This window comes from Phycodurus eques, chromosome 16, assembly GCF_024500275.1.
Source record: "Phycodurus eques isolate BA_2022a chromosome 16, UOR_Pequ_1.1, whole genome shotgun sequence".
Classification (NCBI taxonomy): Eukaryota; Metazoa; Chordata; class Actinopteri; order Syngnathiformes; family Syngnathidae; genus Phycodurus; species Phycodurus eques.
In genome coordinates, this window is record NC_084540.1 from 22,851,350 (window position 1) to 22,878,303 (window position 26,954).

General features: G+C 46.9%; 2 protein-coding genes across 6 annotated transcripts; one reads left to right on the forward strand and one right to left on the reverse strand.

Annotated features, from left to right (window-relative positions):
* The first annotated feature begins 592 nt into the window (after positions 1-592).
* Positions 593-18,014, forward strand: arhgap17b (Rho GTPase activating protein 17b). Of its 5 annotated transcripts, XM_061699903.1 has the most exons (21): positions 593-937; positions 4,154-4,193; positions 8,267-8,389; positions 9,322-9,398; positions 9,484-9,595; positions 9,667-9,743; positions 10,855-10,957; positions 11,049-11,117; positions 11,218-11,299; positions 11,374-11,501; positions 11,732-11,843; positions 11,940-12,021; positions 12,105-12,185; positions 12,287-12,400; positions 12,493-12,584; positions 12,922-13,054; positions 13,593-13,823; positions 14,686-14,807; positions 15,318-15,695; positions 17,335-17,386; positions 17,811-17,847. In XM_061699903.1, exons 1-20 carry the CDS (start codon positions 885-887, stop codon positions 17,340-17,342), a joined length of 2,217 nt encoding a protein of 738 aa, XP_061555887.1. In that variant the 5' UTR covers positions 593-884; the 3' UTR covers positions 17,343-17,386; positions 17,811-17,847. The 5 variants fall into 5 exon arrangements, with proteins under 5 accessions (XP_061555887.1, XP_061555885.1, XP_061555886.1 ...); XM_061699901.1 differs by lacking the exon at positions 17,335-17,386 and having other exon boundaries at positions 17,811-18,014; XM_061699902.1 differs by lacking the exon at positions 17,335-17,386 and having other exon boundaries at positions 8,285-8,389; positions 17,811-18,014.
* Positions 18,015-20,152: 2,138 nt separating this feature from the next.
* On the reverse strand, positions 20,153-26,922 carry slc5a11 (solute carrier family 5 member 11). Its single transcript, XM_061700075.1, has 14 exons — positions 26,893-26,922; positions 26,304-26,408; positions 26,159-26,218; positions 25,981-26,085; positions 25,799-25,904; positions 24,861-24,941; positions 24,561-24,766; positions 23,324-23,459; positions 22,284-22,391; positions 22,049-22,199; positions 21,763-21,931; positions 21,044-21,259; positions 20,467-20,581; positions 20,153-20,382 (listed from the first exon to the last, which is right to left on the reverse strand). Exons 1-14 carry the CDS (start codon positions 26,905-26,907, stop codon positions 20,153-20,155), a joined length of 1,803 nt encoding a protein of 600 aa, XP_061556059.1. The 5' UTR covers positions 26,908-26,922.
* Between the last annotated feature and the right edge of the window lie 32 nt (positions 26,923-26,954).

Consider the following 26,954-nt stretch of genomic DNA (forward strand, 5'->3'; position numbering starts at 1 on the left):
ATTCAGTGATTCTTTCATGGACCACTAGATGGAGCCTGCGTACCGCTATAATACTACTACCAATAATATTAAAAATCCATGCGCTTTGGTGCCGGTTTGTCAAAATTCTTCTAGCGAATAGAAATAAAATAACATTTTTACAGCTGTCGTTTGCTACGTCTCTGACTACTGCAAAAAAAACAAAAACAAACACCGAACCTTTCGTTTTTTGACGTGTTTTTAAAATTCAAATACTGCCTCGCCTCACTGCGTAAATTTGCACGATAAAATACAAAAAATATATAGACTTTTGACTTTAATTGAAAAAGATATTTAAGTCATATATTTGGAGTCTTCTGTAGTGAAATGAGCTCAATCCAATTCATATGATGCCAGAAACTACTGTGCAGTTTTACATCACTGCAAACAAGGCCAATCCTCAACCTGTTAGTTAAACACTAATATCTCTCAGGAAGTTATTATTTGCGTGTAAAGGCGGAACGTTTGAAGACATTTCTCGTAATGCGCGCGATGAGGCGGCGGCGGCGGTGTACCTAATCAAGTGTCTTTGCCGCGCGCGTGCACGCGGAGCGTCGACTCACTTCCTGGTTGTGCTCGCGCAGCAGCTGCACTAGTAACCGGCCACGGAGTCACTAGTAGTGCTCGCTGGCACGCTGGCGGCTGTCCGAGTCCCAAGAAGTTCCGCTCGACGTTGGCGTCTTTCGGCTTTCCGTCGTCAACTCGTCGGGGAAGTTTTTGGCGCGGCGGCCACAATGGCGACGACCTAGCCCGACTTTGCTTCTTCCCCCCCCCCCCCGCTGCCGCTTTGACGGCCAAAAGTTCCGCGAACGTTTCTGTGGCTTTTGCGTGCTTCAATTTCGAGTGGACGCAGGAGGGCGAGGAACATGAAGAAACAGTTCAACCGAATGCGGCAACTCGCCAACCAAACAGTCGGGAGGTGAGTTTTGTCTCCTTCTCTCCTTGATTCGCACAACACGCGCAGCTTTCATGTCCCAACGGAACATTTGGCCCGTCCTACGTCACGCGGGCGAGGGCCCTCGTTTACCGGCCGCAAAGTCGCTCCAAGTACCGCTTCGCACCGGAACGCGCGAGGAAATAATCGCAGGCCACTAGACTTGCAGTAACAATGTGTGTTGATTGTTGTGCTTGTCGTTCGCAGCGCCGTAGCGCTCTGGTATGGAGCCGAACCCGCCCGCCCGTCCGACCGAAGCCCTAAACCCTAAACCCTAAACCCTAAACCCTAACCCGGCCGGAGACCTTCCCGCTCAAACCCCGATAATGTCCCAGTTAGTTAGTCCACCCGTTTTAAGGCTCCTTTCCTGTCTTCAGCGAACCCAACGTTCTTGTTTTCTGGGAAGAGCCCACGCCAACTCGTACGCTCGGCCCCGAGTCCAGATCGGAACCTGGCACCTCTTGACCGTCACTCCGATCGGCACTAAAGGCTTCTTTATTCGTCACTGCTGCAGTTCTCCTCCAAGCCGGGGGTGTCGCTACGGCTGCTGTCGGCAGGGACGCCCTTCCTCCTCTGCATTGTGTGGCCGTATTTCCTTTCCTTTCCGGAACAAGGAACAAAGCAAAAACAACGGCGAGAGTCCGCTAGAACAAACGCCCAGATGATACGTTTAATGATGCCGCGAAATCGGCGCAGGCGGTATGTGGAACCGAGGGGCGCGCCGAGTACGTCGTCACGGCATGTGACTACAACGGACCAATCGCGAGAGATGATCGCCGCAACATTTTTGGCCGTGTGCGCATCAAGCGTCGGTCACGTGATGCGTGTATAAAGAGGCCTTGAGCCGCTACAGAAAACTGAACTCGGAACGCTAACGACCTTTCGAAGAACGCGGTTATTTGTCCGCGGTGCGCGCAAAAGTATCGGGACATCCGCAAGATGTAAACGCAGAAGAAAATACGCTATCTATTTTTGGATGCCAACTTTTGTTTGATGTGGTTGAGGTCAGAGGTCACGGCAGAGGCGAGCGCGCGCCGCGGCGTTCCTCCGTAGATCGTGTCGGTGTCGGAAAAGGCCGCTGACGCCCTACCCTGCAGTGCAGGCAAAACCCGCTGGTGAAAGCTTTTTTTTTGGCCGCAGAGGGAACGAGCGGCGTGAGCCATTTGTGGCTGTTGACGGCCCGTCGTGCCAGCGGGCGGGGTCTTAAAGCGACTTGACTGGAAACGTTTGCAAGGTTGAAGTGTACGTCTTTGTTGCGCGTGTTTGGCCGCACGTTTTCCGCTCGGCGGGATCAATGCGGGCATTGTGTGGCGTTTATCCTTGGAACAATGGCTGCCGGTCAGGGTGACACTCCGGTGCAGGTGAATCAAAGCTAATTCATTTCTGACAGCGACCCCCCCCAAAACAACAAATCAAACGCACGTCGTTTTTCTTTCCCAGTTGAGCCAACAGGCCGAGTAAGGCAACGACGCAAATCAGGCCGCAACGTTTGGTCCCTGGCTTACTGTTAAAACAACGCATTGACTTTTGCCATACAGCATGATAGATTTACTGTTTGGCTTACTTGACACAGATAGATAGCAAAGCAACGCAAATTTATTTATATAGCGCATTTCATACCCAATGTGCCTTGCATGATGAAAAGCATTTAAAAACAAAGAAAAAAACAGCTTATAAACATTTAAAACAAGGAGGAAAAAACTAAAAATACAATTAAAACAGCATACAGTGCAAGAAATATCATTTAAAAGTGGAAATGCTCGAAAATGCAAGGGAAAAAAAGAAGAGGTTTTAACCTGGACATAAAAACATGCTCACTTTGTGGCTGACGTCGCTCCTGTTGGCAACTTCTTCCATTTGTGTGCAGCATAATAGCTAAAGGCTGCTTGACCACGTTTGCTTTGGACTCTGTGCTCCACCGTTTGACCCGAGGTTGTCGATCTCAGAGCCCGACCGGGTTTCTATTCCATTAGCATTTCATTCGTGTATTCAGGACTTAAACCGTTTCGTGATTTATAGACCAGCGGCAGAACTTTAAAATCTATTCTAAACGGTCACAACCCGAGCTGCAGCATTCTGAATGAGGTGCAGCTGTTTAATGCTCTTTTTAGGGAGTCCAGTCAGAAGACCATTACAATAGTCAAGTCTACTTGAGATAAAAGCATAGATGAGCCTGTCCTGGTCTGCTTGACGCATGCAAGCCTTCACTTTGGATATGTTCTTCAGATGGTAGAAGGCAGTTTGAGTAATTGATTTGATATGACTGTTGAAAGTCAGGTCGGAATCCATCGGAACACCGAGGTTTCGGACTTGGTTTTTAAAGAGAGTGACTCCAGGTGTTTACTAACAGCAATCGCCTTTTCTTTATTGCCAAAAAGAATGATCTCAGTTTTGTTGTGGTTTAATTGAAGAACAATTTGTCTCATCCAGTTATCGATCTGTTTTAGGGAGTGACACAACACCTCAATTGAACTTCTGTGGTCCTCTGGAGAGACTGCTGGATATAACTGTGTGTCATCTGCATATATATATTTTTTATGTGTATACAAACACCGGATAAAATGATTAGGTTGGTAATAGAGATCGTCAACATTTGCTTAAGTGACATTTAACGAGCGTCGGTCAGTGTGTGTTGTCATATCGTCCGGCCTTAATTTGCACATTCTCCAGAGAAGCTTTGGTACGATGTCACCATCTCCCGAACGGAGAGTTTGAGATGTCGAGGAGCCGCTCGACAACGTCTCCTGTTGCAATAACAAAGACGGTGACACACCGGCGGCGTGTTGTTGGGACACGCCAGAGGAATCTGACAGCGCCGTCATAGAAATGCTGCGTGGCTGGCCCTTTCCAGTAAACGCTTGATTTGACTGTGCACGTTATTCTTATTCTTCTCGTCAAGTGTTACACAGTGCGATGCCTTTTTTCAAAGAGTCAAATTCTGCCGTGTACACAAAAGAAAGCTCGGGATCGATTGACTTGCATCAAGTTAAGTCTTGTGCCGTTGAACTTGGAAATGTGCAGTTGATGATCAGCACAAAACTAGGTTATCTTTTTTTTTTTCCTCATACGAAAGAGAGCTTAATTCTGCTTGAAAACGAATCCGTTAGTTCCGAGGCACTCCTCCCTTTCTAATCTTTCTGTATTGTGTTGTGCTGTTGTTTGCATTGCAATCCGAATTCACGCTCGGCTTTCTCTCGACAGGGCCGAGAAGACCGAGGTGCTGAGTGATGACCTCCTTCAGGTACATCAATTTGCCTTGGGAATTTGATCGCAGTTTATCTTCCTCAAACACAAATAATGTCCACGGTACTATTTTCGACGAAAGATCAATATTTGCCGTTGTAATTAATTAGGGTGTTTAGCTCCTGAGGCGCTTGTTTGTTGTGAGGCGTTAGGCGTGTTGTTGGTTGGTTAGTTGCACAGTTTCCACTTTGTACAAAGGTGGCGCAGAATTTCATTTTGGTGGAGATCTGGGGGAAAAAAGTTGTGCATACAGAATTGGATTTTTCCATTTCAATTCATTGGAACTTTTTACAGCGCACTCAAATATTCAATTTTATTTGGTCTGACGAACATTTTTCATGACTTCACCGATTAACTCACTCGGGTCTCCTGCATCTGTTACCAAATATGTCCCGATAAAAGTCTACATTTGTAAAAGTACGGATGGGTGTATTAATTCATCAATTATCAATTGTGTATTAATTTAATCAATTCATTTATTGTTAAGAATCACGTGTCGAACTGAGGCAAAACGGAGTGCGTTACTTGCTTGCGACCAGCCTAGACACTGTTGCTTGAGTCTCAACTCGTTAGCTGAGACGCAAGTTGAGAACATTCAGAGAAAGACAATTTGCCATCTCATCCAAATATTTAAAACGGAACACGTAATCGACTAAGGCCATTTCGTCAAAAGCCCATCCCTATCGTACTGCAAAACCGCTGTAGTGCAGAGGAAGTCCTTTTCCTTTTTCCGTCTGGTAAAGTCATCTTCACTGGCGCCAAGTCGCTCCGTAGTCTTGAAGCCAAACTCTTGGGATTACAACATCAGCGCGAGCCTTCCATTCGGGGCTCCGCGACCGCGGGGGGAGGAGACCTGGCGAAAATCGGGCCAATGTTCGGCTATCTTCAAAATGTCGGCGAGCGCGCGTCGGAAAGGCGGAAAGTTCTGAGAAACGGCATTTCACCGCTCGGAGGGAGATTTTGTGAAATGAAAGGCTCGGTCTACCGACCGCGGGAATCGCGATAGCTGAAGCGAACGGAGCCGGCCCCTCCGGAGACGGCTTTTCCTCCGCGGCTTTGTGCTGCGTTCGGACATTCCTTCAGCGAGGAATGTGATAGTCGGTGCAGCGCGAGGCTCGCGATGGCTGCTTCGTCAGTCCTCTTCGAGACGCGCGCTCAGACGAGAGTCATCTCTTTTGGGGTGCGCTTCATTGCGTTCGCAGCGCCACTCGCACATGAGCAGTCGAAAGAGACGTTTCTCTCCCTTCCGGTTCCCACACCGGCAAGCTCCTGCATCCCCCCCCCCTCCTCGCAGGCCTCCCGCGTGAAATTCAACGCTTTGATTTCCTCGGCCACATGAGGATAAAAAGAAGTCGGTAATAGTGGCCGTCTTGTAAACCTTTGGACAGCTCACCTACTTCAGGTCTGAGGCTGCAGGGATTGCGGCCATGCTCTGTTAATCGTTAAATTGTCCGTGCCGCGAGGCCACATTTTTTTAAAACGTAGGGAAAATGGTGTGAAACTAAAACACTTGAAAAAAGGATTCATGTACGGCCTGCAATACCTGCTTTACACGGCTAAAATAAAATGCGCAGCTTAAAAATACAATGTCTGGCATACGTTATGCAAAAACAAGCCCTAAATGTGTTTTGAACTGCTTTTTAAATCTGTCTACACAAGAAGGCAGCCGAAAAGGACATGCATTCCACAATTTTGGGGCAGCGCACTCCGAGACTGTCGTCACCTTTAGCTTTTAATCTCGTGGGAGGAACGGTAAGTAAAAAGTCATCAGCAGACCACACTGACCTAACGGTGATCCTCAAATTATGGAGGGGCCTGACCATTTAGGACTCTGCAAGTGAGCGTTCAAATTTTGTAGACCGGGAGCGATGCGGCCGAACCTACGAGATCCAGACGCAAGCCGAGTCGCGGCTTTCTGACCCAGAGGGATTTGCAATGGTCACGAAAGCATGAATGATCGTTTCGAGCTCACGATGAGATGACGTGCGCCGAAATCAATACAAATATTATAATATAAGTGTAAAAAGCAGGTTCAAGTTGCTACTTTTAAAGCTGAGCAGCACATTTGGGGGAAAAGGTGCTCACCTGTCGGTTGAATGTGTATTTCTGGAACATTACTCTCAAACTTGTTGGTTTCCACCGGCTGCTTCCATTTCTTCCAGCAGGCCTGCAGGTTGAATTGGAACATTGTTGCCTTGACAAGTTGGACCTTGTTTGGCTTCTCTTACAACACCACTAAAGAGTGTCACTGCAGAATCTTTGTGAGAAGAGAGTGAAAATGGGGCCAGGTAGGAGCCCTGGTGCATTCCAGAATCCCACTGTCATATACTGGAGAGTTAAACCTCTAAGGTTGGCAAAATCTGTTCCGTTTTTGCAAAAAGAATTCATCCATAAACCCTTAACAAGCTGACCACAAAAAGCCAAAGAAAAAAACAAAAGGCGGAGCATTCTCTTTTGATGCTTGCTGAATGTAGGTCAAATGACATCATGCACGGTCGCGGTTTCAACTCAAGAGCGCTCCGGGGCCGAGGGTCTTTCCCGTTTGGATGGGGTTCCCGAACGGGAGGGTGCTCCAGTCGCACGCCAGACCCGTTCGAAACTTTGCTGACAAATGGCGCCGAGACCTCGGCGGTCTACCGGGCCGCCGCCGTTCGTTTCTGGCTTCGTGACGGGATGCGGTGGAGCCGTCGAGGAGCTCAAACTCAGCCCGCCGTCGGCTAAACGGAGAGCTAATGAATCGCCCCCGGGCGGGGAAGTTCATCTGCGGCTCTGCGTCGGCGACTAACGGGGAGGAGGAAACGTCTGCCGTGAAAATGGGAAGATGAGAGAGTAAGATGAGAATCTCGCACATAATCAGGCGCACTGCTTGTTTATTTTGAAACAGGAAGAGGAAGTGTGCTCTTAGATGATGCCATCTTTCGCAGATGTGCTTTCCAAAGTTCAAAAAGAAACTGCTAATCGGGAGAATTTGGTCGGAAAAAGATGGCCGCTGTAATTAGTTGAAAAACCACAGAGAGCGTCCTTTTTCAAATGAATTAACTCCAAATAATATCAGGTGACCTGTGCCACTGCTATTAACGTGGCGAAAAAGAGCTTTTAAGGAATGGCACGGCACGGCAGGGCACGCGCACTGTGCACTGTGCACTGTGCGAGACACTGCTTTCCTGCTTTGCCTTTTCCGACTCAATTCTGAATGCATTACTCAATCTTGAGTAGGATTTCCTACGAAATGTTTACACTTGTGTTTATTTCCAAATTGACACATGGCCTTGCGAATCATACAGTACGTGCTCTCGGAGTGCGTTAAAGTTTGCAGCTATTTTGCCATACGACAATAATGTGCATTCTAAAATAAGACTTAGTAAATATACAGCCACCGTTAGCTTTGTGGTTTTGGCGTAGTGAACGGGTTTTTCGAGAAAAAGGTTCCTTGGAAGCTGACAGTTTTTTTCCAAATGTATGTTTTTGTCTTGCCTGTCTGTATTGTATATTCGTATTATTGTTTTGAATAATAGTAGCTTAATACCTTGGGAATGGGTAATAATGTACATTTCGCTGCACAGTTAACTTTTCTTTCCATGTACGAGACAAATAGATTAGCGCTTTAAGGGATTTCACGCGACAAACTTGCCACTTTTCCTCTTTTTCAACTCCTATTCTTATAAAGAGACTAAGAAATAGTCATCAAATCTAATATCTAACAAATCTTAACGGAGGCCTTAGACGTTTGCACGGTGTTGCATAGTTTGAATTCAAAGATGTACACCGTCGAGGCTGTAAGTGGTGAATAATGACAACGGAAAGTGACGATAAAAGGCCCCAATCCATCCGTCTGTTTTGTTATTTGCCCGTTTTGCGTGTCGCCGGCAACTCGAGCTCGACGAACGCCCTCGACGCCCTCGTGTCGTCTTTCAGTCACAACGAAAGCAGGACGGAAAGTTGACGGAGGGATGTGCGTCGGAGAAGCATGCGTGTTTGGATTCGGAGCCCTCCGCCGTTTCCTTGATGAGAAGCTGTTTCAACAAAGCGTGGCATACGTGTGTGTGTGTGTGTGTGTGTTAACGCGTGCAGTGTTGTGTTGCCGCGCAGATCGAGAGACGCATGGAGCTGGTGCGCTTCATGTCGCACAACGCGCACAAGAGGCTGGTGTCCTGTCTGCAGGGTCAGCTGGGCACCGAGACGGAGAAGAGACATGTGAGTCAAAGAACACCGACGACAACGTCGCACTTGAACACACCTTCACGCTTTGCGCTGTCGTCAGCCTCTCACGTTCGCGCACGAATGTGAACGTTCTTGAGAGAACAACTCCAGATGTCAGAGTAGAATGCGTTTCGCAACGGACGCATCAGTGCTGTCAAAACGTGCACTGATGCGTCCTTGTCTTATCACGGAACGTGTAGATATGAGAGGAACTCGGCGCAAAATATGTGACACGCTCACATGGGCAAATTCAAATATGCGTATGTACGTAGAAATGCAGGAATATGAAATTATATATGAGGCGACACATTGAAATTGGTGAAATTGTGTCGTATGCGTGTGCATTCCAATTGTGCCATGATGGCACGTTCATTAATCTGCCACTAGTGGAAAGCGTCCATAATAATAAAATTTTTTGCAGATCAAGATTTGCTTTTTATGTCAATGCACAAAAAGCAACAATAATAATATAAATATAATAATAAATAAATATGATCTGCAACATTCTAATATGATTCTAAATTTCTAATATGATAGAAAGTTAAAACATAACTGTAGGTGACTCAAAATATTTAATCATCGTTGTTATAATACTCATAATGATGATTCTAACTTTTTAGACAAGATCATTAGTGTTTGCGGCTGATTGGCTGTGAGAAATCGTGCGCAATGTGCACTGCAACCGTATCGGGTCGTACTAAACGCGACACGTTGTAGCATTTAGCCGGAGCCAACATGGTTGCCGTGAATTAAGCGTTTCCAAAGACCCTAGCCCTGTTCAGTTGAGGTGTAACAAAAGAATTTGGGAAAAGTGAAGACCTGAAACAGGTTTGCACTGACTATGGCCCATTATTAATCAGATAATCAATAGTGGGGGGGATAAATAAATGAATAATGCTAAAGTTGTCTTCTTCATGTCCCTTCAGAAAAGGTTGCCCCTGACGGCGCTGTCTCAGGCCATGCAAGAGGGCGGCGCTCAGCTGGGGGACGAGAGTCTGATCGGGTGAGATATAAAATAAACCAACGCAAATGGCCCAATCAGGAACGTGTTTTGTGCCTTTTCTTCAATATCCGATGTCGGTGAACAGCAAGATGATGGACGTGTGCGGTGAGGCCGAGAGCAGGTTGGCGAGCGAACTGATGCAGCACGAAGTGCAGATCGAGCGAGACGTCCTGGATCCTCTCAACACGCTGGCCGAGGTACGACAACCTGCTGGCGTCTTGTTTTTACTGATTTTGTTCTCATGCTTCCTACTTGTGATGTCTCACAGGTTGAGATACCCAACATACTAAAACAGAGGAAGCAACTCGCCAAACTGGTCCTGGACTACGACTCGGCCAAGACCAGGTTGTGTTTCAGTTATTCTTGCGATATGCGAGCCCAAAGGGTGACAGAGGTGCTTGGGTTTTGTTCTGCATTTGTTAAGCATCCTAAAATTTGTGAAGGGATGGCGCGGAGGCAGAGGAAGAAATGGGAGCTGCAACGATCGTTTGACTCACTCAAATAATTTGATTCGAAACATAGTCGAAGCGAAATCTCTGCCTCGAAGCGTCGCAGTGGTAATTTTCCTCACAGACTAAGGTTACTGCAGACTCGCATAAAAAGGAGGTTTTACACCATCACCATTTTTGGGGCCAATCACCGATCAGCAAGTTTATAAAAAAAAAAAAAAAAAAAACGATCACAAGACGGAGCAATGTGTCTATTTACATGACTTGTTCATTTATTGTCTACACTTGTGTACGGTATACTGCATCCATCCATCTTCTGTAGCGCTTCTCCTCACAAGGGTTGCGGGCGTGCCGGAGCCAATGATTCTCGAGCATTTTCGACAAAAGTTAAAACACCAATGACCTCTAGGGGGCATTCAAGGATTGGCCACTGGCAGATGTTTAGGTCAAATCAACGTTACTACTGACAGAAATAACGGATGCCGACTTACTGTAATTAAATGACTTTATTGCAATGAAATGACTTTAATAAATACTGTTAATGGCATGCTTACTCTAACTTTCCCACTGTCCCGGCCGTATGGACGGGTGTTGTCCAGAGTTCGAGTCAGTTTGACACTTTTCTCCGTCCCCCCAGGCTGCGTTGCTTGAACGCGGCGCGCTCTTCCTCGTGTACGTTCTTCAGGTGCCCGATCAAATTTGAAGCATTTGGATGACGTTCCCCACGACGTACTTCAGTTGTGCACAGACTGCAAATAACCTGCGTGTGGTTTGTCTGAGACACCGCAAAATAGTCCCCGTCGACGTGTTTTTTTTTCGCCAACAAGATTGGAAAAACTTTATTGGCCGTCAGATAGTTACAGTACTGCGCAACAAGACACGTGACAAGGCTAAAACTAAACTAGCTGTTGGATTCATACGCGACGAAGACGCAGAGTAAATGTCTTTTGCAGAACATTTTAAACTTCATGATCGTTTTGAGAGTGCAATGATTGGCTGTTGTGCAGGTGGTACCAAGCAACCAAGTCTAGCAACCAGGCCATGGCAGCCAAGGTGGACTCCCTCAAGGATGAGATGGACGAGGCTCTGAACAAAGTGGAAATGTGTAAAGTAGGTTTCACCTTCAATCTCAATGCAAACAAATTCATGACATCAAATGGTCCTACTTCTTCTGTTCCGGATCCTGACGCTTTGCCCGCAGGACCAGTTATCGGCAGACATGTACAACTTTGCGTCCAAAGAAGGAGACTATGCACGCTATTATCTCATGGTGGGTACAGCCATGGCTAAATTAACTTTCTTTGACAGGAGCGACAATTCAGATTTAAAAATTAAAGTGATCTACATTAATACTTGTAAATGTACACCAGTTACTAGAGGCCCAGGCAGACTACCACAGAAGGTCTCTGGCAGCTCTGGAGCAAGCTATACCGAGTATTCAATTACAGCAAGGTGAGCAGCAAGACATTTGATTACCAGAAGATGACGTGAGCACATCAAGAGCCAAAGTTGACCTTTTTCTGAAGACTCCTGGACGGAGAAGCCGGCGTTCGGCACGGCCCTGGAGGAGCACCTGAAGCGGAGTAACCGTGACATCGCGCTGCCCATCGAGGCCTGCGTCATGATGCTGCTGGAGACGGGCATGAAGGAAGAGGTATCGTCAAGGGAGGGGCAGAAGGCTTCTTTCATCATCGCTCATCTCAAATATATTAATCGGTGGCAATTGACGAATATAAACGTCCATGGCAGTCAATGAGTTATGTAGTTTTAGGCAGTGATTCTTTTGCGTACAAACTAGAGGGTGCCCATGTTCCACATTTTGAGGATTACTTCCCTTCTGTTTGGGTTCTAAGTGTACTAAATGTAACTCGCATTCACCTGCAGGGTTTGTTCCGAATAGCAGCGGGAGCTTCAAAACTAAAAAAGCTGAAAGCCGCACTGGACTGTTCCACTTCCCAACTGGAAGAGTTCTACTCCGACCCCCACGCCGTCGCCGGTAACCACCTTTCTGTCTTTACGACCCCACAAAACCAGAAACCTGATCTGCTTCAGATCATTTTCGCAACACTTTTACCGACTCGTTTGTACACAGGAGCCCTGAAGTCGTACCTCAGGGAACTTCCGGAACCTCTCATGACCTTTGGCCTGTACGACGAGTGGACGCAGGCATCCAAGTAAGAGGACACCAACACCTGCGGCTGTGTGTTCTCGGGATGCAGCAGTGATTCCGGTGTGTGTGTGTGTGTGTGTGTTTCAGTGTGTCCGACCCTGACAAGAGACTTCAGGCTTTGTGGGTGACGTGTGACCGTTTGCCAAAGACTCACAAAGCCAACTTGAGGTAAGTGTTGTCTGACTTTGCTCACAGGTGACGGAATGCGATGCGATCCAGTAAATACAATTCTGCCGTTACAAAGATAACTGCTGAATGAATACTTTTAGGTACCTGGTGAAGTTTCTGGCCAAACTGGCTCAAGAGCGCGACGTCAACAAAATGTCTCCCAGCAACATCGCCATCGTCCTGGGCCCCAACCTGCTGTGGGCGAAGACAGAGGGGTGAGCGAACTTTGCGCTTTACGCTCGCACGACTTTATCTTCATTCGCCGTCATCGTTTTGAGCGGCCCGCTCATCTTCCGGAACCCTGTAGGACGCTGGCAGAAATGGCTGCGGCGACGTCGGTCCACGCGGTCGCCATCATTGAGCCGATCATCCAGCACGCCGATTGGTTCTTTCGTGAAGGTAAACACTCGGTAGTGGTTAGAAAAAGACCTCTTCTCTCGTGCCTCAAAAGTTGCTCGGACAAGAAAATACAATCCAAAGTAGCGGTGAAGCAATTGCGAAGGCACGAGAGGTGACGTATCTAGAGGCGTCACGGTTAAACGATCATCCAATTAATTGCCGACTATTTTGATGATCGATGAATTGTTTGCAGTCATTTCAGCGAGGGCGGCTTATGGAACCAAATAAAGCCGCCTGTGTAATAACGTACAGTCGCTGACAGCCAGTTCACCTGAACGTCCTGTCGTAGAAGGCAAACCGAGCCGTGACGCTTCACTGCCGTCTTTCTTCCGCGCAGAGGTGGACTTCGACGTGTCGGGCATGTTCGCCATGCCCGTCCACCCGGCGGCGTCGGACCCGGAGCTCGAGAGGAAGCGCCCCGGCAGCCTGGTGGGGCAAGACGGGGACGCTCACCCTCCCCGCAAAGACAGGTACCTGTCTCGCGCCAACCTCAGCCTCAGCCTGCCGCTCCCCCTCCCGTCGCGTCCCAAGACGCCGAGCGGGCAGGACCCGCGGGGCCCGGCGGTGTCGGCCCACTACGTGGTGGCCGACGAGTCCGTCACGGTCACCGAAACGCCGACCCAAGAGCTGCCCGCTCCAAACCTTCAGCCTGTGCTCTAGTCCAAAGTAGCTCGCGTGAATGCTTTTTGTGTTTTTTCCTACCTTGAGTATAATCCTTTCACATTTCTTGATTTTGCAACATGTGGTCTGAATTCCATTGTGTACTCTTGTGTGATCCCCGTAACTTTCAATTAAAGCTTAGGTCCCATGGAGCTCGCTGGTTCTGTGTCGGCTTCCTGGCGTCTGTCTTGCGCAGCGTTGTCGGTTCCTTTTTGAAGCGCTGGTGTGTTTTGAGCTTTGAGGGGCCATCTGTGTCTACCCTCCACTCTCTGTCCCTCTGGAGCTCTCCCGGGCCTTTTCATACAATTTTGTGTGTGTGGTTTGCCCTCTCCCCTCTCACTTCCGTAGCACTGTTAACCAATATCCGGAGCCCAGCCCGCGTAGAGCCGGCACCGCGATTAGAAAGCAGCCGCAGCTAACCTCGCCCGCCTTCCGACCCCTACCGCCCCAGCGGGAAGGCCACGAGACCCGGCCCCCGGGCGCCGCCCCGGAGGCCGAGCGGCCGGGCAGGGGCGCCGGGGGCCCGGCGGTCGCCGCGCAGCCTCGGCACGTCGGCCAGCTCGGCGCGGAGGAGAGCAGGTAAGCGGCGAGGCAGCCGCCGATACGCCCGCGACGCCGCCCGCTCTCAAGCAATCCAAGCCACCCGGATCGCCCTCGCCTCTTACGTTTGTCGGAATCCACCAAATTCCAAAAGCTATGACGAGTTCAATCGTGACGCTTTGTTTACAGGTGATGTTTACGTATTCGTGCCTGTTCGCCGTCTTGGTCGTCTTGGTCGTCTTGCTCTGCCTTCGTCTCGCCTGCTTGGTTGTTTGAAATTGATGATTGATCTGATCTGGCATGACGTTCATTGATAAATGTTGCATCGTCCGATTTTGCTTTTTTCTCCTCATGTTGAACCCGCAAGCTTGTTTTCACGTGCACGACAATTAGAGATCGACCGATATGGTTTTTCCGGGCCGATACCGATTATTAGTAGTCGAGGAGGCAGATGACCGACATTTGGAGCCGAAATTCATTCCGACCCTAACCCGAGTCAAAATATTGCTGTTAAAATTTTTCATAATACAAACGCCAACACTTGGTTTAAACAGCTTTTCGGATTTGCAACATGTTGGTTTATTTTTAGTCTTGGACATCTTTGTTTTAAAATTCTAACAAGTGTAGGGAGCTCCCAGACTGTGCGTGGGAAAAATCATTATCGCAATAACGTGTTCCGAAATGTCAATCTTTCACTTATTTTTGTTCAAACAAAAACACAAAGTGCAGGGAGTTCAGGGTCGGCAGCATTTCTCATACTTATACTCGGTCAAATTTTGATATTAAAAAAAAAAAAAAGGCCGTCTATTCAAAATGCCAAACATCGGTCCATCCCTAAAGACGGCGCCTTAAATGTCGGTCCCGGCGCGGATCCTGATTGGGACTCGCTGTATTTCCGCAGCCCGGCCCGGGAGCTCGCATCCACCCCGCCTCCGCAGAGGAACGGTTCGGTCCACCTTACGGCCGGGACGCCGCAATCCCAAGGTGGCTCCAGGGGGCCCAGCCCTCACATGGTCCGCAGAGGTGAGTGCTGTTCCACGCAGAATTGCGCATGCATACCGCTGCTGCTGCCTTTCACGCGGACGTCGTCTGATCGCCCGATATTTAGCCACTGCCGGGGGTAAAGAGTTACAAAATAACTATAACGAAAGAGAGCCTTCCTAATTGAACATTCCTAATTAGAAGTTTTTTAGGAAGCATTAAGAACTAAAAGTACCTGAAAATATACGACAGGCACTTTGGCTTCATCGGCGGGTCGATGAGCCGCTGTACTAATAGAAGCCAGGCCTCAATTGACCGCACGGGTACAAGCTGTGATGAGAGGCGGTTCCGCATGACCAACGCAACAGTACATTTCATATTGGAAGCCATCATTTTTAAAAGTTCTTTTAAGATTAAACGCAAATGTATTGAACAAACGTTAAATACAACTGAGCTGAACTGTACTTCGGCAGAGATTCTGGTACTCACTGCGCAAACTCAGTAAATGAGAAGAAATACACTTTGTTCGCTTTTCTCATTTTGGCAACGCAGGCACCAAGAAACAGGCGCCGGCACCGCCCAAACAAGCCAGTCCCTTCGCCTCTCAGTCCGTCAACCAAAGTTCAACGTCCCCGCACCACCCGCCCGTCGCCCCGAGGCGCCACCCGGGCAAAGAAAGCCCCATCCACGCGCCGCCGAGCCACCCGCCCCCGCAGCCGCCGTCGCCGCCCAGGACGCCCACCCCGCCCGGCACGCCGCCTCAGGACGGCCCCTTCTCCCAGCCGCCCGCCTACCACTACGGCTCGCTCCCCCGCCCCTCCCGGCCGGCGCCCAAGCCGAGACCCCGGCCCAACATGCCGCCGCCCCCGCAACCCGCCGGCGGCGACGACTGCAATGGCCTCTTGGGCTCCGCTTCGAAGATCATCACAGGTGAAACGAGTCTCGCGTGTCACGCGGCTGCAGCGCACTGTACGATGAACGATTTGGCCGTAGAAGCACTTTTCAAATCAGCCAATTTTTTTTTTTTTTTTTTTAAAACAGAATAACAACATTACATCATGGGCCCACAAAAATCACAAAATCACACACCCTTGTCCTCCTCTTTTATTTATACATTTTATTACAACAAAAGAAACAATGACATTCAAACAAACGCACACAAAAATCGACCGATATTTTAACACATTACAACATAATGACCTTCAAACAAACCAAAACATGTTTTCGGTATGTTTAAGCATTTATATATACACGTACACACCCTACTATTGTCAAGTGGTGAGCCGCGGAGTACGTCCGCGTTTTATGACGAAACCCACAACAAGTTCCAGACAGCGTAAGAATGAAGAAGGCGCGCTCAGTTTCACTGTTTTTCATTGGATTGTTTTATATCGGGACTAGATGAGTTTTCCATTTACAGTAATTGAGTATCGCACCAAATTGTCGGCCACTGGAAATTTGCATTCTTAAATCTGAAAAAAATGTTAACGCAATCAAGAACACAAAAAGCGAGACGACAGAGAAATGATGTGGCGAAAACGGCGACCGCCGTAAGCGATGCGCTTTGGGTTAAGATTTCCCGATGAATGCACTATAAGCTTTGCAGGGTCAACTTAATTTCAAGCTTCTCTAACCTTTGAACGGACGTGGCCGTTTCCGCCACGTGCGGCCAACTGCTCAACGTTTTAATACTTTTTGCACAATTTGCTTTTTTCCTAATAAGAAGCCGCTTGACCTGTTAGGGGTCGCCACAGCGCGTCATCCTTTTCCACGTAAGCCCATCCCCCGCATCCTCCTCTCCAACACCGACTGCCCTCACGACATCCGTCCACCTTCTCTTTGGTCTTCCTCTCGCTCTCTTGCCTGGCAGCTCCATCCTCATCATCCTTCTACCAATATACTCGCTCTCTCTCCTCTGGACGCGTCCGAACCATCCAGGTCTGCTCTCTCTAACTTTGTCTCAAACACCGAACCTCGGCCGTCCCTCCGATGAGCTCGTTTCTAATTTGATCCGACCCGGTCACTCCGAGAGCGAACCTCAACATCTTCGTTTGCTCTGCTTCCTGTCGTCTCTAATCCGTACATCACGGGTGGCCTCGCCACTGATTTATCAACTTTGCCCTTCATCGTAGCAGAGACTCTTCTGTCACATGACACACCTGACACCTTCCTCCAACCGGCTCGGACCCGTTTCTTCACTCCCTGCTTTCACTGCAGCTCTGAATAAAGCTGAATGGCAAAATTCACAACAGCTGTTAATAAAAACAAAGAAGTACTATTTTACAATGAATCTGGGGCAGCACGGTGAGCACGTCTGCCTCACGGTCGGGATAGCCTCCAGCTTCCCCGGGACTGCAAATGGATATATTTCAAAGATGCCATTCGATAGAAACAAGAGCTCAGTAAACTGTTTGTTTGGATGCCTTGCTGGCTGAGTGACATTTTCAGATTTTTTTTTTTTTTTTTTTTTTATAAACTGTCTGGCTTTTGGGTTTCACATGACACGCTTTATGTGACTGCGGTGACGTGAAGCATGATTGGATGCGCGCGTGTGTGTGTAACATTGCAGATGTCTGAGGCGGCGGTCTGCCCGTAAGACGGGCTTTGCAAGGCAGGTGACGGTAAGACTCGTACTGGCTGAGCCGCCTGGTTTGCTTGCATGCGTTTGTGCGGGCGGGGTTCGGCTCCTAAGCGTGTCGCTATACACACGACGGACTCAGTAGATACGTTGTATGTATTGATGCCGTTTTAACACCGCTGTCCAGAGAAACTAACACCTACCTCATGTGTGACTAAACAAAAACTGTGTGCGCTGTTAATTGCGTAGAGCTGGGTGCCGTAGATCACCGGCCGTGCACACCGAGGACTCCAAAAAAACATCACGTGATTTTGAGACAATCCACAAAGAAAGGCAGCGTCGTATTTTTATTCATGACACTGTTACGGAGTCCTTGGTGTCTTACACTGCGCGTTAAGATACACAGTAGCGTATAGTGTGAGTTTGCGTGTGTGTGATGTTGACTTTTTCCCATGTGATGCGTGCAGACGGCGGCCCGGACCTAAAGGGGGTCAAACGAGCGTGGATGCCGGAGGTGATGGCGGGCCAACGAGCGGAGCCCCCCGCCAACCTCGACCTACACGCGGAGAGCACCTCGCTGTGAGCGGGACATCGTCCCGGCTCGGCGCCGCTCGACTCTTTTGTGACAATCTGCCGCCAGGCTTGGGCGATAGTATTTTTTTCTATGAATCTATTTAATGCACAGCCAGATCAATTAAAGTGCAAGTGAAATTGAGGACCAAAGAAACGCGATGAGGACGAGTTGTGGTTGTTGTTGAGCAAAGGTGCAATAAATATTCAGCACATCTTCCATGGCACATATTTGGCTAGTGTAGTTCTTATGCAGTAGTACTATAGCAAAGGGACTACCTTGACTTACATTTGTATTTTATCGGACTGACTTATTACACTTTAAATTGCTCGGAGGATAATATTTGTTCCAAAAGTGGTTTATTTAATGAATATATATATATATATATAATTCCAAGTCTTGACCAAATATATGAAAAGCAACATGTTTTCCTTTCATTCTGTTGACAATCCTCAACTTTCTCAGACGCTTCAGCTCGTTCATTGAGATGTCGATTTCTTTGCAGCGTTTTCATGTTTGTTTTTGCTGATAATGCTGAACACTGTTGCTGCATCGTTACTTGATGATTAAAGTCTTACAATGTCACATTTGGAGTGGAGAAAGCATTATATTGAATCTATTTACATCATTTCAAATAAAGCTATATAATGCCACATTTCCTTCAAGTAGTGGCCTCAGTAATTTACAGGGCCCATTGTAACATGTATTGCTGCACGTTAAAGAAATAACTCGCTATACGATGGCTGATTTTTAAGTGTCGCATCTGTAAAGCTGACGGTGCTGCTGTATTGTAGCATGGATTCATTTTAATCGGGACACAGCTGAGAAACAAAACACATTTCATATTGTAAAGTAGGTTTTAAGTCACAACAATTTGAATAATGCATTTGTACAAATCAAGGCCGCCTCCTTTTGATAAAACCCCTTACCCCAAATAGTAGATGCCTGGTACACTACACTTGAGTAAAAAACACACTATATGATGAAGAGGAAAAATAACTTTCATAGAGCTGTGAATGCTTGAATATGTAATTCCTCACGAATCTCACTACTTTGATTGCACAACTTGTGGATTTAAACTAAATCATCAATTTAGTGCAAATTAGATTGGAGGCTTTGTATTTTTTTTTGCATTTGAAGAAGATATTTGACGTGAACTTCAACCATAAAGTTTATTTTCCATCAGCCTTTTGAGCTGATAATATCCACGGGGCCCAAATGCACATTTTTAAAGGGCTATTTGTACTTACAAAAAAGAAAGAACGCTGTTGCACTATGGGCCGTAACTTTTTGTTTTTAAACTTATTACATCTCCCAAGGGGAAATTCAACTCGTACTGTGAATAACTGAAAACGTTTTAACTTCTCATTTCAGCGAGTTAAATGTGACAAATTCACCTTGCTCACCTGTAGTAGAATGGTTGACCAACGTTCGTTTCACTGTCCTTGTGAAGTTGTGTCAGTCTTTTAACTGACTGAAAAAATATTATTATTATTATATGTAACTTTTGTACTAAAGTACATTTCAGTTTTCTTTACTTAAAGCTTTAGTAACTTTTGGCGCCCCCCGAAGCTCGAATTCTACATGACAACAAAACAGCCATCGCTTATGCATATGACGGAGGCAATGCATGTGATTCGACAACATTTTTACTATGTTTTGAAGGACACGCGTCATCTCCATGCCATCATTTGCAGTGCGCGGGAAATGAATAGGGCAGTCACTAAGCATCAAAAAAATGTCGATTTCTGACAAATACAGCAAGATGTTGGAGGAGCTGAATGGCTTAATCAGCATTGTGTCATCTCCTCTGGTAGCGGCTTGGGTGAAAATGACTTTTTTTTTTTTTAACAAAAAAAGCTTTAAGTGTAATCATTACTTCTCTACTTTTACCTGAGGTTTTTTTTTTAACAGAAGTATCTGTACTTCTAAAGTCCAAAGTGAAAGCACTTTTGCCATCTCTGAAGTGATCATTTCCCCCCACGGGGCTCAACTCCCTTGCGGCACGCCAAAGAGGGGCAGTGGAAAGTGCAAATAAATCTAATTTTTAAAACGTTAAAGTATCCTGCCTTAAAATTGAAGTTATAAAAGCATTCATTTTTCAAAGCACCTCTTTTTTAGTTTAGTAGAAAGGCGGAAATGTTTTAAAAAAAAAAAAAAAAAAAAAAAAAGAGTACACAACCTTGTAGGCCGTCAGGCTCCTTAAGACATGTTTGAGGAGCACGCCGGTGTGCCCGCTCAAGCCCAGTAGCCGATAATGAACGCGGCCACGGAGAGGCAAACGATGAGGTTGGCGTTGACCACCTGTTTCAGACACGGATTTTCTTTCAGTTGACTGAGGTCAGGGGCCACGGGCGTCGCGGGGCTCCTCTCCGCTTCCTTCTCCCGTCTCTCCATCCCACACAGCCAGTAGAGCGCCGAAGCCAGCCTGAACCGATGTCGCACGTCGGAACGCGAGCTTGATGAATCTGGTGGGTGGAGGGGAGGTGGCAAATAAGCAGTGGATGGAACAAGGTTGAATAGATGATAACAATAATTCCAGATAAAATGACCTTTTCTTGTGTGGTCTTCTTCCTTTCCTGCCATCTGGTGACCTGTCACCTCCTCCAAGGGCGGCTCTTTGGCCTCAATTGGGGCGCATCTTGTGAACCAAGTCAGACCACGAATCTAAAAGAATGAAACAAATACATTCTCTTGTCAATACCGTCACAAAATTTAGATCTCAGATTTTTTTTTGCCCCCCACCTCCTCTTAATAGAAAAGCTGTCAAACAGAAAACTGTGAAAATGTCTGTAAAGAACATCTAAACTTTATTTGGGGTGAATAAGAGGCACTTTAAATATTGGCAGGTGTGCTGACTCCCAATATGAGTTTAAATGTGATGTGATGTTTATTCTGAGCACAACCATGCCACCAATCTCAGAGGGTGTGTAGACTTATGCAAAAGTGTTTCTAAAGGAGTCATGTTTTTATTTCACAAAAACCTGGCATTTGAACAGGGGTGTGCAGACTTTCTTTCTTTCTATATCCACTGCTGTACCTTTCTGTTCGCAACTATGTTGTTGTTGTTGTTGTTGTTGTTTGTCGGCGAGAGCATTGAGGCGGTATCAGCACGACGTCGGTCGTCACCTGCTCGGCTTTGGGCTCCTCGGTGGCCAGACTGACCGGAACGGCCACCGCCAGCGTGATGAACGACAGCAGCGTGGAGAAGTAGAGGTAATGGACCGATTTGACCACGGCGGGCCTGTCGTCCCGCTCGAAGCACAGCGGGGCCGGGTAGATGAAGTCCAACAGCATGCGGGTGCAGCCCGCCGTCAGTCCCACCACCACGCCCCAGAATGCGCCCTGGGGGTGGCCGACAAAACAATTGGGACACCTGCTCCGGAAAATGCAACAGAATATGGCGCCGCTCTCAACATCTTTATGCCAAACATGCCCGGGGGCGGGGAGCTTTTTGCTGGTTGGAAGCACTGACCTAGCGAAATGCCATTAATCCGTCCCGTTTTCACAAAATAATACAACAACAACTAATATTTTGCTATGTGATTTTGAAAGAAAAACAGCACTCTACAGTATTACACCATGAAAACAAACAGCAGTGGCATCATTTAAAAGAATCTCAACAAGTAAATAGTTTTTGTCACATTTATTTGCTTCAATTCAACGGGCATTGCGCTGCTCCTCCTGGCGTATGCACTGCGGCCACCTGGGGGGTGGGGGGAGTATAATACCTCCGCTGTATAATTGCGATGTGATGCGAGTGGCGGGATTAAGAGGAGAGGATTAAGTCCCCGCTGAAGGTCTCGGTAGCAAATGGACAGCCCGCCACAATCCACACAATGCTCTACCTTCTCATTGGTCCTGGTCCAGAAGCAGCCCAGGAGGAAGATGACGGACACGGGGGGCTGCAGGTAGGTGCTGATAGACTGGATGTAGATAAACAACTGCCCCCCCTGACTGGCCTGGATGACGGGAATCCAGAAAATGGACGCCACCACCATTACGAGCACAAACACTCTGGGGATATGGGTATTATTATTGAATTAGTGGAGTTATTCGCTATCCATCCACGTAATTCGATTACGCAAGTAGTAAGTACGATCTCAAAGTTTTCTTTTGAAACGAGGCACGCACCTCCCCACAATCATAAGCTCCCACTCGGATGCGGCGGATCGGAACGTCTTCCACAGGTCCATGGTGAAAATGGTGCTGGCGCTGTTAAAGACTGATGTGAGGGAGGACACGAGCGCAGCGATCATCACAGCCATCATCAGACCGCGCAGTCCTGGGAAAAAGACACAAAACGCGGTTTTGGTTGATATTTTGGGCAGGGGAGGCACGGACAGGAAGTGTTTCGAGTGGAACTAACCAGCGGGAAGGAGTTCCATGACCAGTCTGGCATAGGCGGTGTCAGTACATCCTACCGGGTTGTCGCAGATCTGCTTACACAACTCCGGATCGGCACACGCTACCTCATCTGTAAACATTTTTCAAGCACATCCGTGAGATCCAAATGGGTGTTCAAGGCTTCTGCATTTTCGAGGACGGAAAACGATTGATCAAATAGCTCAGATAAGTTGATTACAAAAAAGGTAGAGCCGGCTGCTAACCTGAGCCAACAAAAGACAACTACATTCTCATTCGCTGACGCGCACGTCACTCACCAAGCCAGGCCCTGCCTTTTAAAAAGCACACACACACACACACACACACACACACACCACAGTACATAACATCACGATGGCGACCCCAAGTGGACAAAATAATCCCTGCATCCCACATGCACTTTATTGTATTGCGGTTTAATAATGCAAAACCCATCTTAGACATTTACGCAAGAGATCAATGGGCTAATTGGTGGAATAGAAAAATATTCAATAGCTCTAGCGATAGTATTTCCTTACCTCTACTAGGGATTGCAATTAGTTTGCTCGTTATTAGACGCACAACTACATGAGTGGTTTCTATGAAACCGTTGGTCTTGTTCAACGTGCGGAAGAAGGATTTGGTTTTGTTCACAATTTCAAATGGCAATCTGCTGTTAAGAGCAAAACATGAAACTTAATGATGAAAATGAGATGCTAATGTTAGCATGTTTGTTTAATTTTCTCATTTCTAGTTGTGTATCCTCCAATATTACGACGACGTGACGATACTCTCGAATGATGCTCTGTAAAGAGACACACGCAAGGATGCAGGTCATTTTGAATGTTTGACAAAAACAGAACAAGAATCCTGTTGCTGTATCATTTGATCGGTGTCGTGTCACACGGTCACTTGTGCAGCATTTTCGTCTTTGCCTTGATGCAACCAATTTTCCATGCTCTTAAATCTGGAATCACGTCACATGCATGACAAAATAATTTTTTGGATTATTGGACTGGATTATTAAATATGAGCATTTCCCACCTGTGTAAAGTATCCTGCTGATCATGCCGGGCAACATGATGGTAAAAAAAGGCAAAATCTTGAGGTAACTGGCCAATAGGGAGCCGCCTTTCGCATGAGTCAGCGTTTTGGCAGCCAGTGAGCGCTGCACGATCACCTGAATCAAAACCACACAGGGACCCTGAGTGGAGCACATTTTAGGGATTTATTTGTGTACATTGATTTTTTGTGTCGTACATTTTAATAATGTCTTTGAGATCACTCATCTCTGAGCGACATCTTTTATAACGGCCCACAGAAGCAATAAAAGACTGAATAACAAGGTTTTCAGAAGTGATTTTGCGTGACGCCACAAGATTTTTATTTTTTTTTTAGTAGTGGATATTTTAAATTATCTATGAGAATCTATGAATGTAATCTTTTATATACAACAGAAGGAGAAATTAAAGACAAAATAAGGTTTCTAAAAGTGATCCTTGCTGGACGCCACTTTTTATATATATTTTTTTAATCACACACGGTACCTGATCACAACCAAACTGGACTTCAGTGGTGCACATTTATTTCATTAAGGTTTTTTTTTTTTTTTTTGTCTTCAAGGGGTGTATATTGTAAAATATGGATAAGATAATGAAATCGATGAGTGTCATTTTTAAACGCTAGGACCTTCTGTTTTAGCATAAAAAACAACAGTAGCAATTGAGGACAAAATAAGCTTCTCAGTAGTGATTCTTGAGGGATGGCGCATGGTCAAGTTAATTTTTTTTACATTTCTTACAGACCCTACGTGATCACAATCACAATGGACCTCAGTTGTGCAGATTTGATTGACTTTAGTTATTTTTTTTTAGAGGTGTATATTTTATATCAATGAGCTGATGACTCTATGAGTGTCATCTTTTAGATAAAACAGCAAAACCGTCTATGAGATTATGAATCTATAAGTGTTATCTTTTAATAATAAGACAAAAGGAGCAATTAAAGACTAAAGTGATCCTTAAGAGACACTACATGTTGCCGTTTTATTTTTTTTACAGCCCCTACATGATCACACCTGCTGCGGACATCAGTGGTGCACATTTTAATTTTTTATTCATTTTTTAGTGGTGTGTATTTTAAAATATCCACAAGGTGATGAATCTACAAGTTTGATATTAATTAGACAAAAGGAGCAATTAAAGACTAAATAAGGTTTCTCGACGCGATCCTCGAGCGACGCCACGTTACTGTTCTATTAAAAAAAAAAAAAAAAACTAACCTGATCAGAGCACCAGTACCACATGGAAGGAACGGACATGCCGATGATGAGGCCTGGCCACGGGAGGTCAGAGTCCACCGGGTCCCTGAATATGTGGAAGGAGTCCCCTCGAGGGATGCCGCACGTCGTGTTCGGGACGCGAACCGACGGGATGGCGTCGAGGTAGCCCTCCATCAGAGCATTCCAGCCTCCCACCTTAGCAAAACCTCAACGGGGGAGGCAAAGAAACAACAACAACAAAGTATGTCAACATAAAAAGATGTCACGGCATGGCCGGCGACCACGTTTTCGGGTGCTTACTAAAGCCCATAAGGATGAGCGCTCCCGCCAGCATGATAACCGTTTGAGCAGCGTCGGTGTAGATGACTGCAGCCAAACCACCTGAGGAACAAAACCGCACATTCAATTTAACTCGAGACAGCTTCCAAAAGATACACGGTAGCTTTGTCGGGCACAAAATTAAGAACACCGGATTTACTTAAATGGACACCGGCCTGCCGGCACGATGGGCGACTGGTTAGCACATCTGCCTCACGGTTCTGAGGTCCCGGGTTCAAATCCGGCCTCGCCCGTGGGGAGTTTGCATGTTCTCCCCGTGCCAGCGTGGGTTTTCTCCTGGTACTCCGGTTTCCTCCCACATTCCCAAAACATGAATGGTAGGTTGATTGAAGACTCTAAATTGCCCGTAGGTGCGAATGCTTGTTTGTCTATACGCGCCCTGCGATTGACTGGTGGGGCCAGCAAACCGCGACCCTCGTGAGGAGAAGCAGTTCAGAAAACGGATGGATGCACACTGCCCTCAGTTGGTTTTGTTGTCCTCTCAGAGAACTATTTATCCACCAAGTTAGAGGCAAGTCATTTGTTGATACCCACGTCACTCACCAGGCTGGGCCCCGCCTTTTAAAGCCACACACACACGCACTCAAAGTCACAGATACTACCGTAGAATATAAGAATGGCGACCCGATACCTGGATCTGCAACCCCAATTCCAATGAAGTTGGGACCATTGTGTTAAACCTAAATAAAAACAGACTACAATGATTTGCAAATCATGTTCAACCTTGATTGAATTGAATACACTACAAAGAGAAGATATTGAATGTTCAAACTGATAAGCTTGATTGTTGTCAGACACAACGTCCCGACTTCATTGGAATCGGGCTTGTAACATGAAGGATATTGTCGAACAATGCAAAATCCATTTTCTCCAGTAAGGCGAGAGCAGGGGGGGATCACCTGCTATAGTGTAGAGCGAAGTGACGGAGAGCAGGAGCACCACAGCCAGGTAGATGTCCCACTGCAAAGCCAGCTTTATAAACAATGCACCGGCATACATGTCCACCTGACCTCACACACAAAAGACATTGAGTCGTATAAACCCGGATACACTAAATCGAGTAGTAGAGGTAATATCATACTGAAATCTTGGTAAAGATGTAAATAAACAAGCACAAGACGGCTATGAACAAGTGCGTTCGTCTCCCGCCAAATCGCCTCTGTAAATATTCCGGCATGGTCGTCACCTGGAAGGAAGCGAACAGGAAAAAAGTGACAAAATGATGCAAGGAAATGAATGCGCGTGTGGAAGCGTCTTACCCCAGAGGCCAGATAAATGGGCAGAAAGAGCCACGCGAGCAGCAGCACCATCAACATTCCCTGTCACAACGCAACACGCGAGCTTTGAGCACGCCGAGGCTCGCTGGAGGCGTTTCTTATGGGTAACTGACTTGGAGTATCGTACATTCCACTCGTAGGCGATCGCCCCGATTCCCGCCGCCGCGCCGGAACCGGCCAGACCGATTAGGTGCCCGCTGCCGATGTTGCTGGAAAACAGCGAGGCCCCCACCTGCAAGTCCGACTGCACCTTAAAACCTTCAATCCAAGCTTTTTCAAATTTTTAATATCGACTACTGCACCGATTATATCATCGATTAGTCGAGTAATCTGATCAAATTTGATTTAGCACGACACAATAATGTGCACGTAAGGTTTACATATTTACGGTCACCGTCCTCACGCTCTACCGTAATATCCGTGACTTTTGAGTGTGTATGTCTTTAAAAGGTGAGTGATGTGGATGTCAGCGAACGGGAGTGGAGAGTTGGCTGAAAACTTTATCAGCAGCTGCAGTCTCTCCTTTCCCACGTGCGAGGCCATTACAGTCAATTCTAAGCTGTGTGAAGGGGATTTGCAAAGAAAGACCTTTCTTGCGCAGTGCAGCCAATTTGTTTTCCAATATAAAAACACCACTGATAGAATTGTAAATACTTACAGATTAATAAAAGGTGCTTAGAGTCAGTCTAGTTGCATTTTAAGTTGGTCGGACTCACCGGCCACCAGGTCATGCTCTTCCCTGCCAGGAAGTAGCCATCCACTGTGCCGCGCTTCGTCC